This window comes from Perna viridis, chromosome 4 (genome assembly GCF_037379345.1).
Source record: "Perna viridis isolate PV_CMFRI_1.1 ecotype Kerala chromosome 4, ASM3737934v1, whole genome shotgun sequence".
Classification (NCBI taxonomy): domain Eukaryota; kingdom Metazoa; phylum Mollusca; class Bivalvia; order Mytilida; family Mytilidae; genus Perna; species Perna viridis.
The window spans coordinates 32,511,262-32,523,853 of NC_142448.1; the positions used below are offsets into that span (position 1 = coordinate 32,511,262).

At 33.3% G+C, this 12,592-nt stretch overlaps 1 protein-coding gene across 1 annotated transcript; it reads left to right on the top strand.

Annotated features, from left to right (window-relative positions):
- Positions 1 to 3,827: 3,827 nt before the first annotated feature.
- Positions 3,828 to 12,383, top strand: LOC148619789 (UPF0193 protein EVG1-like). The gene is made up of 7 exons (XM_088580062.1): positions 3,828 to 3,972; positions 5,928 to 5,990; positions 6,791 to 6,887; positions 7,361 to 7,449; positions 8,231 to 8,371; positions 9,231 to 9,331; positions 10,634 to 12,383. The coding sequence occupies exons 1-7, from the start codon at positions 3,876 to 3,878 to the stop codon at positions 10,724 to 10,726; spliced, it is 681 nt and encodes a 226-aa protein (XP_088436188.1). The 5' UTR covers positions 3,828 to 3,875; the 3' UTR covers positions 10,727 to 12,383.
- The last annotated feature ends 209 nt before the right edge of the window (positions 12,384 to 12,592 follow it).

Consider the following 12,592-nt stretch of genomic DNA (forward strand, 5'->3'; position numbering starts at 1 on the left):
TGAAAAAAACATGGCCGCCGTTACTAAAAATAGAACATAGGGGTCAGATGGCAGTTTTTTGCAAATAACTCAAAAACCGTTGTCTTTAGCAGATATCTTGCAGGGTAATATTATTCAGCATCATGAGACGGACCTATGCCAAAATTTTCAAAACGATTGGTCAACTGATGTAAGAGTCATGGCCCCTGAAACAAGGTTTTTTTTTTTTGGTTTTTTTTTGCATTTTTCGCATTTGCAACTTTGAAAATCTTCTCAAAACCCATTGCACAGAATTCAATGAAAGTTGACATATATGTTCCTTAGGATATCCCACACAAATTGACAGGTGGGATTGCTGATTCGTGAAGAAACATGTCCGCTATTACTAAAAATAGAACATATGGGTCAGATGGCAGTTGTTTGCAAATAACTCAAAAACCGTCGCCTTTAGCAAATTTCTGGCATAGGGTATAAAATTGTTAAGCATCATGAGAAGGACCAATGCCGAATTTTTCAAAACCATTCATTGACTAATGTAGGAGTTACGACCCCTGAAACAGTTTTTTGTTTTTTGTTTTTTTTTCACATGTACAACTTTGAAGATCTTCTTCTCTAAAACCATTTAAGATCATTGAATGAAAATAAGCATAATAGTTCTTTAGTGTATTGTGCTCGAAATGACTGTTGTGATTTTTAATCCGGGAATAGATATGGTTGCCTATACTAAAAATAGAACTTAGGGGTCACAAGACAGGTTTTTTTGAAAAAAAAATTAAAAAATTGTTGCCTTGAGCAAAATTCTGGTTCAAATCATGAAAATGCTATGAATAATTTTAGTTGATTTTAACTTAGCCTGTCTCGTTCCTCAAGTTTTCCAAATAAGCAAATGGTTAACCAGGTGAGCGATTCAGGCTCTCTTGAGCCTCTAGTTAAGACATCTTATTGTTTTTGGCCCTTACTTACATGTATTATTACTGTTCTTCAATAGTAAGGAGGATTTCTCAAACACCATTTAATTGACTAAACCAAAATTGGTACAAAAATGGAGCATCTTAAGACCTGTGGTGCTTTCCACAAAAAATCGCAAGTGTAAAATTAGACGTAAGTTATGACGTCATAGTAAATAAAAGTATTGTGACGTCATAACTTACGACAAATTTTACTCTAACGATTTTTTGTGAAATGGACCACAGTTGTTTTTCAAAATGACCAGTCAATTATTTTTTATAATACAGGTCAATAAGATTTTCCCTATTTGGATTATGTACATGTAGTTGTCAATGTCTATATTTTTTATTTAATATTTCAAGTCTTTACTAAATTACTGACGTTGTCTGCGCACAAACAGTTTTTCTAGAATTATCTAGGCTTTTCATTAGGATTTAGCTATTTGAAATTTGGACAGTTAAGAATGATAAAATTGTACAAAGTTTTTCTGGTGTCCTCAAGTGATTTGTAAGACAATAAAAAGTATTTTTCATCATCTACCTTATCAGAACTGCACCAGAGACAAGCCCTGCAGCGCTGCAGAGTACCCAGATAACGACATTGTTCAATTCTAAGTCGATATGCAGATACACGCTTTCTTCTGATTTTTTTTATAAATGTTTTAGATTGAAGAATTTAAACTTTAATATAACAAGAGCATTAAATATTTTTCAACCCCGAAATTAATTTTGAAGGTTACATATTGTGCAAAATTTTCCATCCGCACTTTTTTTCTCTCTTTTGACTCTGCCAGTTTTCTGGATAATACTACCAGTAAAAATGTTTTTATACAAAAAAGGAAATCTATAAGAACTAGTATTTTTCAAGCCCTTCAAACCCTTTTAAATTTGTTGAGTAAATAAAATTAACCCAAGATGGAGAATTTAACTGATATAATAATTTTGATTCTATAGGGTGGATCTCGAAATAATGTATCTAAATCGAGTCTATGCCAGTATTTTAACACAGATTTCAATATGTCAAAGTGTAAAGGAAAACGTCCTGATTCTGAGAGTGTAGCAAAATAATTTTACTCATCCCAAGTAATATTTTACAAAATTTAACATGCAGCTTCTCAGCAGGTAATTTAGGAAAAGCCTGCTCGATGGTTGCGTTATCGTGTATTAAAATATTGCATGGATTAAAATAGCCCATACTTCAGTGCCATGTAATAAGATTAATTTGGTAGTATGGTCAAATACATGCATAGTTTTATATATCTTCGGATTTAGAAAAAAAGTCTTTGCGAATTTATTATATTCCTTCAAAGAATTTTTATACAAGTCTCCTTCAGCACCTGAAAATAACCAGGACGCAGCTTGATATTTGCATTGTTGGACGTACTCAATGATAAGACTTTTTAAACCTAAATTCGTGTTTAATATGTCTGCCTGCTTTGTTCAGTATCACTGATGGGTCAGTTTGGAACTTGGTATAAACCTTACTACAATTTAGCAGGTCACGGCTTATTTAAATAGATCTTCATCATACAACTTCTTGTTCTTGCTTTGCTTTCTAGGATTTTGAGGTTTGCGTCTTATTAACGACTTATTAGCGGTAGTATTCATTAATGCCAACAATGACCCACTCACGTTTATATAGTTGTTCTGATAGTCAGGTTGGTTTGACAACTTTCAAAAGAATTTGGAATAGGTAAACCTAATATAGCCGTAATGAATATTGCCTCTTTCCCGCTATCAACCAATTCTCGAAAAAGAATGAGAACACAGTCCTGGTATATGTCATGAAAATGAAATAGATTTATTTATCCTTTGCCTATTGTATTCGGTCATAAACACTGGAAATTCCGAGATCTTAAAAGAAAGTTCCAATATCAGGGTTAGAATCAGAAATTTCCAAAATTTATAAAAGAGTGTTCCAGACTAACATTTGTTCATATTTTGTTCCAAATTATGAACAAAATCAACAGAAATTATTTCAAACAAAATATCTGGGTTCCAACCGCAAAAACCCTTAACCTGGATCCGCGACCGAATGTAGCTCTTATTTAGGGACTTCATTTTTATCAGCATGGTTAGGGGAGCTATTCAAAATCAAAGACCTGTAATTAAAGCAGGGGCGTAGCTGCCTATACGCAAATACGCAGTTGCGTACTTTCGGAAAAGTAACAAAAATAAAAATTTTAAAGATGAAATAAAGGTTATTTATCACATATGCATACCATGAACGTAGTATAGGCTCTGAAAAACTGGCTCCAAAATTGTTAAAATTCAAGAGTTTCCCTCAGGGCTTTGCCTTGCCGGACTCACTGGGGGCCTTGAGCGACACCCCCCCCCCCCCAAGATCCCTCGCCGTAATTTTGCGTACAACTAAAACAGGCCTAGCTACACCCCTGTAAATTATAAATCTCTGTCAAAATATAGTCCTCGGGCTTTTTGGAGGATGTTTTTTTTTCATCCAGTGTTAATTTTTTTTATAAAGATAGCAAGCTCTATAAAATTGCTTAATTGTAATTAGTACACACGATTTGCCCTTGGGCATATCACCACAGAGGACCTGTTCTGTCGGTCTTCGTATTAATTAGGCGGCTAATTCAATGCAATCGGTACAGTGATGACTGGGGGTTTTTACGGTCTTGACTATCCTTACGGATCTCGCACGACCGCCCCTTACGGGGATTCTGTTAGTATAAATGTCTGGAGGTAGCGGAGCCCAGCCTTCGGGATACCCGACCGAAGAATTCAGTCAGATTATGTCCTGCTAGCTGCTGGGCTGCTATGTTGACGCTCTGGCCTACTCCCAGACCCCGAGTGAGTCCGAGAGCGTTTCCCCACTTTCAATGTTCGGGAGTACGTCAACGAAGAGTGAATCGGTACGGAAAATGTCTGCACGTTTTATCCCACCCATTAACCGGAACTGACGTACTTGGATTCCAGAGTTGTTGAAATATGGCGGCCCAGCAGAAAGTCACAAGAGTAGCAGGAGGAGGATTTTGGAATCCTCCTCAAGTACAGTACAGTAAAGAGACCCACAATCTACTCAAAGGTCTGTAATAGCCCTACAACATAAGAGCTTGGAGTTCCGATGGCACCAAGTCATAAAATGGCTTGACTTCTAGTATTATAGTATTATTTGCTACAAAAATTACATTTTTTTATTGAAGTTTTTGTCATTTTCTACAAGAGATCTTGTTACATGTAGTTTTGGAACAGAAGGGTAGCACACATGTAATTTTTCAGCGGAATTTTGAAATATTCTGTTCAATTCCGGTTTTTAAAAATTTGATTCTGCGCTGTTCCATTCCAAACGTAACAAGCTCCACCTATCGCTGAATCTCCCAACTTTTTGTATGGCACATCATTCTGACTCCGACCCGACATATCAATATCCAAATAACAAATAGTAGGGTTGCGGGGTCAGAGGAAATTCGGACTATATAGTCGGTCAGAGAAAATTCTGACTAATATAGAATGTACTGCAGAATTCAAAATTGAATGTACTGCAGAATTCAAAATTAAGGGGGATACATGTAACTCAGTAATTAACACCGAATTACAATAGATAGTTTTGGATTTTCAACATGGATTAGTCCCATGCAGGTCCGGATGTCAAAAGAATGGGCCCACAACAGCACTAAGCTTGTTGTAAAAGGTGTCTAAAAAGTGCTCAGAGCCCTGGTCAGGGGCTATGGCGCTCTGCCCACAGAGCTACTGGGTTTTGTGCCCCAGGTGGTGGAATGGGGTAACCCTGGCATGTTCCATCAGACCATAATATGGAAAACCTGACCACAAACAATAGTGGTGCAACGTGTTGGGAAAGATGCCACGTTACTCGCAGGTTAAAGAACCCTTCTGTGTTATTCTTCCAGAGTAGGAACCATAGGACTACGCCACAGGAGGCCAAATTGTCAGACCCTACCCACCCCTCCCTATTCCAGTGGCAATCAAAATTTGTCGACCCCATTATCTTTGTGTCCCATCCCATTTTTCATTTCATCATCATTTCATGTTCATTTTATCATCCATTTTTTAGTTCAAAGCCTGAATATAGCAGAAATATTGCTGCTCTGGCGTTAAACCCCAACAATCAATCAATCAATCAAAAGGCTAAAAAAGAGTCTTATTGATATTTTGTTGAAATAACTAGGCCCTTCTGGTTATATTTTTTTTATCCTTTGATTGTTATCAGAATTCTTACTTACACGGTCCTTTCTTTCAAAATTCTTAATAACTTGCCTGAATAATAGAGGACTGTATAGGATTCAACTAGCCCGAAACAGGAAAAGTACACATTATTTCACTAGCCCGAATCAATTTTTACTTTGCCTGGGCTTCCGCCCAGTAGCTAAAGGTGAACACTGTTTGCATCTTGTAATCATACCGGTACATGTATCAACTTACTCATCCTCTCTTTTCAGTGGATTTAGTCATTTTAGATTTTTTTAAATAATCATCTGAAGTTTAAGCATCATATGTCGTTCTGTATAAATGAAGAAGGATAGTTACTGTCTGATTCCAGAAAGGAGGATTATATCATTGAAGTATTCTTTTACATGTTTATTTCTAACTTACATAAAATATAGTAAGATCAATCACAATTCTAGTGCAGACAAAAATGATAGCTTTAGATTATACATTTAATTGTCTTTCTTTTTTCCTTTTCTTCTTTGCTATAGGGACAAAGCCTCAGTGATGTACTATACAGGAAGGTTGTATTTTGTTTCAGATCTTAGAATAAAACACTGTATCTGAAAATATGTGTGTACATGAATTTCAGCATTGGTGAGCTGTTTTTCAATGCATGTTTCACTTACCATAATGCTTGTTAGCATTCATCACCAGCAGCTCTTTCCCTTAAATAAGAATAATGCTTAAAACCTGGCAATAGTTCAATACATTTTGTATACATTGTAATATTGAATATACATACATCTATATTATGAATCATGACAGTACTGTAAGGCTGAACAGTTAGGATAATTAATGAACTTTTTTTTTCAGAAATGATGAAGGAATCAAGATTAACAAACACCCAACAAAGGAATTTAGAAAAGTCTCTTAGAAGTGAGTCTGTAGTATTAAGGAGGTAGACCTAGGGTAAGGGACACAACTCTTACAAATCACTTGAACGTTTGTATTCAGCATTTTACATCAATCTCATGTAAGCATCAAAGTAACTTGGATTGATTTCATTCTGTTTCAAATAAAAGCTTGAAGGGCTTTGGTGAAATTGAATATGATACAAACATATCACTGATTTCAAGAGTTATGTCCCTTACCCTAGGTCTACCTCCTTAATACACATATACGTGACTGGTATCAGGGTATTTACCCATTTCAATAATTTCCATAGACATTTATTTTTAAAATGCTTCATTAATTCAAGAGTTTATATTATTACAAAAGCTACCTTTGCAATTTACATGTTTTAAATGCGGATTAATCTTTAATATATTCTAAATATTAGTAATTGTGATAAACAAAAGCGAAAAGAAAACTAGAAAACTTTCTGCTATCAACTTGTTACTCATTCAACTGACTTTATCAATTCAATTTCTTCTTACATTAATGTAACATGTCTCTTGGACGGAAACCAAATTGTCGTTGTTATTAACAACAAAATATATTGTTTCCTTTTGTTTTGCCTACTGCCAGTAAAAAAAAAACAAATAAAATCAGAAATACAACTACAAACATGTATTTTATTCACTTTTCCAGCCTCAGTTACTTGTATGTCATTGCTAGTGTTCCAGTTATATTGTTTACAAAATTGACTTTTCATTGTTGTTTTTTTTTTTTTTTTGTATAAACTTGATATGTATAACTTGCAAACTACTTTTTAAGATACTATTTTTTTTTCTCAGGTGGGGATGCTTTGCCTCTCCAGTGTCCCCCAACACATACAAACAAAAAGAAAGAAATGGTAACTTCAGCAAAGCAAAGTAAAGTTTTAAACCCAAGGTAATTGCAAAGTTGAGGTACAAAAGAAAAGTGAGAATACCATAGTGGCAATGCAGAAAATAGGAATCTACAACACTCTAGTTAGAACAATATTTGAAATAACAAAGGACAAAAATGACATCTTTAAAAATGAGACTAGAAACAGGAAATAAATTTATGAAGCAATGAAAAGTTGTCTTTACGTAGTTCAGTATCCAATGTCAAGTTACACAACAAAAACTTATCGTGGTGGGAGACTGAGCATCCAGTCAAATTTTCAATGAAATATTGACTAATTTGCAGTTAGATTTTGAAAAATACTGGTATGATATCAGGATGTTGGATCTTGAATGATACTGATACTTGATTTCATTTTAGTTAAAAATTAGAAGACGAATGTGAAATACTATACTTACACCTGTACCTCAGTCTTTCAAAATTAAAACAGTTGATACATGTTAGTCTTTATAGTTAATTTAAGCATTTAATTGTAGAAACTATAAGCCAACTGTAAGAACTAAGGAACAGATAGAGGCTAGTGGAGCTTATGAGAAAACTGACTATAGTCCTGCTTACAGAAATAGTAAGAGTTGTCTCCCTTGATTTATAATGATATGAAAAATGAAAATATTGCTTAAATTATTGTGTAAGATATGATTATGAAGTGGTTCTTGGAAGAATGAATTTACAGCCATAATACAACAAATAAATGTGTTAAATTCCGTATGATAGTTGCATTGTGTGAAACGAGCTCTGTCAGTACAGACATTGTATCTCAGGATAAATAGAACAATCCAAAGACTGAATACAATAGATAAAAATGTATATGTCATAAGGAATATCAATCAAAGAACCCAATCAATTGACAGATGCTTACTATGAAACAGGTAATTATGTTGTAATGTATATCTATTCAATTTTTGGTTAGTTCCATTCTTTGTGAGGTAAGATGTCTTGTTTCCAGTCTGTGCAGTCTTACTACATGCAACAATGCGACATTCATACTGAATTTTTATAGGTTGTGGGTAGTCAGTTCATGCAAAATATTTTGTCATGAGTGATATATTCTTGGAATGCAAGTAGAAGGAAAATGTTTCGTATTTTTTACAATCATTTTTGTCATTAGAACAATAAATTGATATCTAATTTCATACCAAGTATAGATGAGTTGATAGTGTTGTTCAAGAATTGTACTTCAAAAGAATCTACTCATATATCCTTTAAAATCCATAGGAAGAAAATGTACCATATAGCCAATATTTTTATAGTATCACTGGAATCCGAAAATCTGTTTTAAAGGTCTGTTTTGCCAATTATGTTATGTAAATGTGTTCATATTTTTACTTAGTTCTTTTTTTTTTCAGAGGGTAGAGATAATGAGAAAAACAAGCAACGGCTAGCTAATATAATGGCTTTTGGGAAGGATATAGATCCACATGAACAAAGGAAGAAACAACCATCTATAGAATATGTAGAGGAGCCACTTCCTGATAGATTTGATGAGCGTAAGGATTAGTTCAGTTTTTAAATTGACTCCCCACATGGCAGTGTGCATTATTTAGATGCTGTGAAAATATTATTGTTTGTGGGGTACTAATTTCTTGGGTTTGTTACAACATGAAATTTGGTTTCTAACGAAAAAGAAATTTCCCATTCCTATGTTTGATAGAGGTATGAAATTCATGAATTCAAGAATCTACAAACTGACGTCTTTTCCCTAAACTATGAATATTGGTTCCCATGAATAAAAGTGATTTCACAGTACTTAATGATGAAGGATTAGGTATTAATCAATCATTTTATGATTTCACCTAAATTTTCCTGACAGTAAATGTCAGGGTGTTAAAACAAGTTTTACTGCTGTCTGTCTGTAAGTGTCTCAATTATCTTTACAAGTTCAGAGATTGCTTTTTGACTTTTTGCACATCACTCTCCTTATTTTGTAGCTTTGCTAGTCTAGATATGAAAAAAATTTCCAAATCCCAAAAATTCATGAAAAGCTCTTTTGGGTATGTTGCATTCAAAATAAGATATGTTTATTTGTTGAAAGCAGTTGATTTATGTGTTGGGTGTCAAATTTGAATTTTACATACAAGACAAATGCATTGCATTTTAATTTTAATGTGTTGGTGGTACCCCTAAATATCATGGGCATTCTGCCCCCAGCACACACTTTTTATGGAATAGCCCTTACTTTTCCATGGTGTTTTTAAGTACTGTAGATTTGTATTTACAACAGGTTGAATGGAAAGCCTAAAACAATATTTATCATAGTAACAAGTTGAGGTTTGAAGTTTTCTTTATCAGAGTAGCCGATATTCTAGGGAAATTTACTTTAAAATAATTTTTGGGATATTTTTACAGTTCAAGAAGAGATTGAAGAGAGAAGGAATTTCTTAAAAGAAATGGAATCCTTGGGACAAGGTGGAAAATACAGACCAATCATAGAAACAGAAGTCTCACAAGTATGTTTGGTTGAAATAGGATTCAGGGCTCATGCCACTGGGCAACTTGTTTTGCCCTTCTTTACTCTGCCTCAAGTGGCCATAGAAAACATTGTTATGTCATTTTCAGATGTCCACTGTGGCAATTTGACCAAAGTTATATTTAAAGGTCAGATATGTCACAGGTGTTTCTTAAAGGGAAAGACCACCTTTGCATTAAGTTAGGCTCTTATGATAAATCATACCCACGTAAACAAAAATAAATAACCTTTAATGCAAAATGCACTTCTATAAAATGCTCAAGGCTATGCAAAGTTCGAAATCCTTGAAATGTAAGTAGATAGCCATCTCGCAGAACTCTCCTATCTGAAGGAAGATCATAGTCAGACTTTATTGATTTTTACCAATAGCTTCCGATTGGCTCGTGATATCACTAAGTCAGTTTGGTACTGATACATGTACTGCAAATAATATGTAAACAAAGAATATATCCGTAAATATTTCTACGATCCTGTTTATCTAATCACCAAAACAAGATGACTTGTCAAACGAATGATAATAGAGAAATGTTCTGAAAAAGTTCTAAAAGTTTTTTTACCAGCAACACGAACATTCTTGGAAAGTAGACATAAGATTTTCCTTACAAATACTAGTCATCTGGCTGCAAATCCTGTTGTTCGTCAATGACGTCTGACACTTGCTTACATGTTGTTCCTCAATTTCTTCTTCTATTTATTTTGGGTTGAAATTATAGTGGGAAAGTCCCAAATTTGCGATTTCTTCAGACATCATAATCAATTACCTTCTTACTTTCACTTTACAAACCAACTTTGTGACATCACAGTTCAACTAATCATGATGGCGCCCATAGGCATGAAAAATTCAAATTTCCTAACTATAAATCTCGATTAATTAATTAAGAAAAGGAAATTATTTTGTTTCAATTTAATTTTCATGAATAATTAACAGATTAGTTTCGATATTTATGACTTGCACAATAATATGGTCCTCTCCTTTAAAAGTGACCATTAAGATAATTGCAAATAGGTCTATCTTTGCTAATAAAGTTATCAAAGCCATTAAAGTTAATGAGCTTAAATAAATACCAGCTTGTGAATGTTTATCACTACTTTCACAGTACAAATCAAATCAATATGAAGTAATCATTACGTCTATAGGATTTATTTATCTGTAACAGTTTATATATGCAAGATCAACAATAAAACTCCATGTGTTTTTATTGTTGGAGTAAGTCTGAAACTATCCACATTAAGTTGATTGTTCAAATTTTTGTATCTAATCAAACATTTTTTCTTTTAACAGCTTATCAGAGAAATGGAACTTATAGACAAGAAGCGATCTCGTGAATTAGAAAGAATGATAGAGGAAGATAACAGAAAAAGAGAAAAGTCATGAGGAGTTGCACTGCAACTTGATATGACAATTGATATATACAGTGAGGACTGTTAACCTACCTCCTTGTGTACACTGTCAAAGGCCATTTATTTCTATAATATTGCTGGACAGTGGTGAAATAATTTTGGACAACCTTTCAAATTTATACATATTTACCAACAAGTAAATTATTTTTGCTGTTGGAACTACTGTGGACGGTATCAATTTTTTACAATTGCTAATTTTCTAATCACAGATTCTATCAAATAAATATATTTGTGGGTATTAATTTCAGAGTTTTTAAAAGTAATTAGTGTTTTATAGTGTAATATGCTAGGTACTATTTTCACTAATTTGTCAGTGTATAGTGAACATAAGTACATCATAAAAAATTCTACCACTACAGTATTAATTATATACATGTACATATGTATGCATGCGGCAGTCAAGTTTTTCTTGAAGTTTCCTGCATTTCTTAGAAAATAAATGTTTGATATACACCACCTTAAGCATGTTAAGGATGCCTTGCTGATCACGTTTGGTATTTTTTAAAGATTTTCTAACTTAGGATTTATCCATTTCAAGGCGTTAACAATTTTTTGCCTAATGATTCCCACTTTTCTCTTCTCATTTTCATAAAATACATCTTTAAGTGCAACTTCAGAAGTTCTCATAAAATCCTATTTATTTCTTCACATGTTTTTAGAAAGAAACAGGGCTGAGGCAATACCATTGAAAAATCTAGAGAATACTATTTTCTGCCAAATTTTCAAAAGCTTTTATCCCCAAAACTTAATTCCCTATTTAAATGCTTATTTATTACTAAACATCCAAAATGGAGCCTCTCAAATCTTCAGTTCATTTGAAGACTAGATCTTAATTTATTTGCAGAAATAATAGAATATTATTGAGCTGAATTAATGCCAGAAACATATTTACAGGTTTTAAAAGATGTATGAAATGATATAAAAGGAATTACATTTGGACTTTATTTTTGTGTAGTGTTAAGAAACAGAAGGGAAATTCCAGGCACGAACCAGCAACAATAAGGTATTTTTTGATAAATCAAAAACCCCAAAACCCTATTTATTATCAAAAATAGCAGCAAACATCATTAAGGAGGTAGACCTAAGGTAATGGACATAACTCATAAAATCAGTGATATGTTTGCATCATACTCAATTTTACCATAGCCTCTCAAGCTTTCATTTGAAGGTGTAAGAATCAAATGAATCCAAGTTAATTAGATGCTTACATAAGATTGTTGTATGATGGTGAATACAAACATTCCAATGATTTTTAAGTGTTGTGTCCCTTATCCTAGGTCTATCTCCTTAAACTCTGAAGATTCCTTTTTTGTTAGTATTGAGTGCTTGCAATGTGTCAGTGTTTATGTGTTCAATTGGGTATTTTGCATTGTGTGACTTCATTTTTTAGGAAATATTATTTTTCTTGATGCTTTATTTTTTTTCAGAAAAAGTATTCTATCATTTCCCTTTTATCACTTTTATAATCAAAACTTGATGTTTAAAATTAAGTTGGGGATCATGCATTACACACCACCACCTAGCACTGTGAGAAGGGCTATTGAGTGTATAGGATTGGAAATATAACTATGTCAGGAGGTGTAGATTCTTTATTACTCTGTAAAGATATTAAAGTTTTTAGTTTGAATTTGTATTGGATGTTTATTTATAATTATTGTACATTGTATCCGTCCATTAAATGTCATGTAACTTTTTTTAATTTGTGTCTAAAAACTTTTGATTTATTTATTAACGGTAGTCCTGATAATATCAGTGATTTACATGAACAGTATCTGATTTGATATCTCATTGCATGGTCAATAAATGTGATCTGACCAATGAAATCATAATTTTCTGCAAA

Coding starts and splice junctions, on each gene's coding strand:
- LOC148619789 (XM_088580062.1), top strand. CDS start 3,876: ATGGCGGCCCAGCAGAAAGTCACAAGAGTAGCAGGAGGAGGATTTTGG. Junction 3,973..5,927: donor GACCCACAATCTACTCAAAG/GTCTGTAATAGC, acceptor TTTTTTTTTCAG/AAATGATGAAGGAATCAAGA. Junction 8,372..9,230: donor TCCTGATAGATTTGATGAGC/GTAAGGATTAGT, acceptor ATATTTTTACAG/TTCAAGAAGAGATTGAAGAG.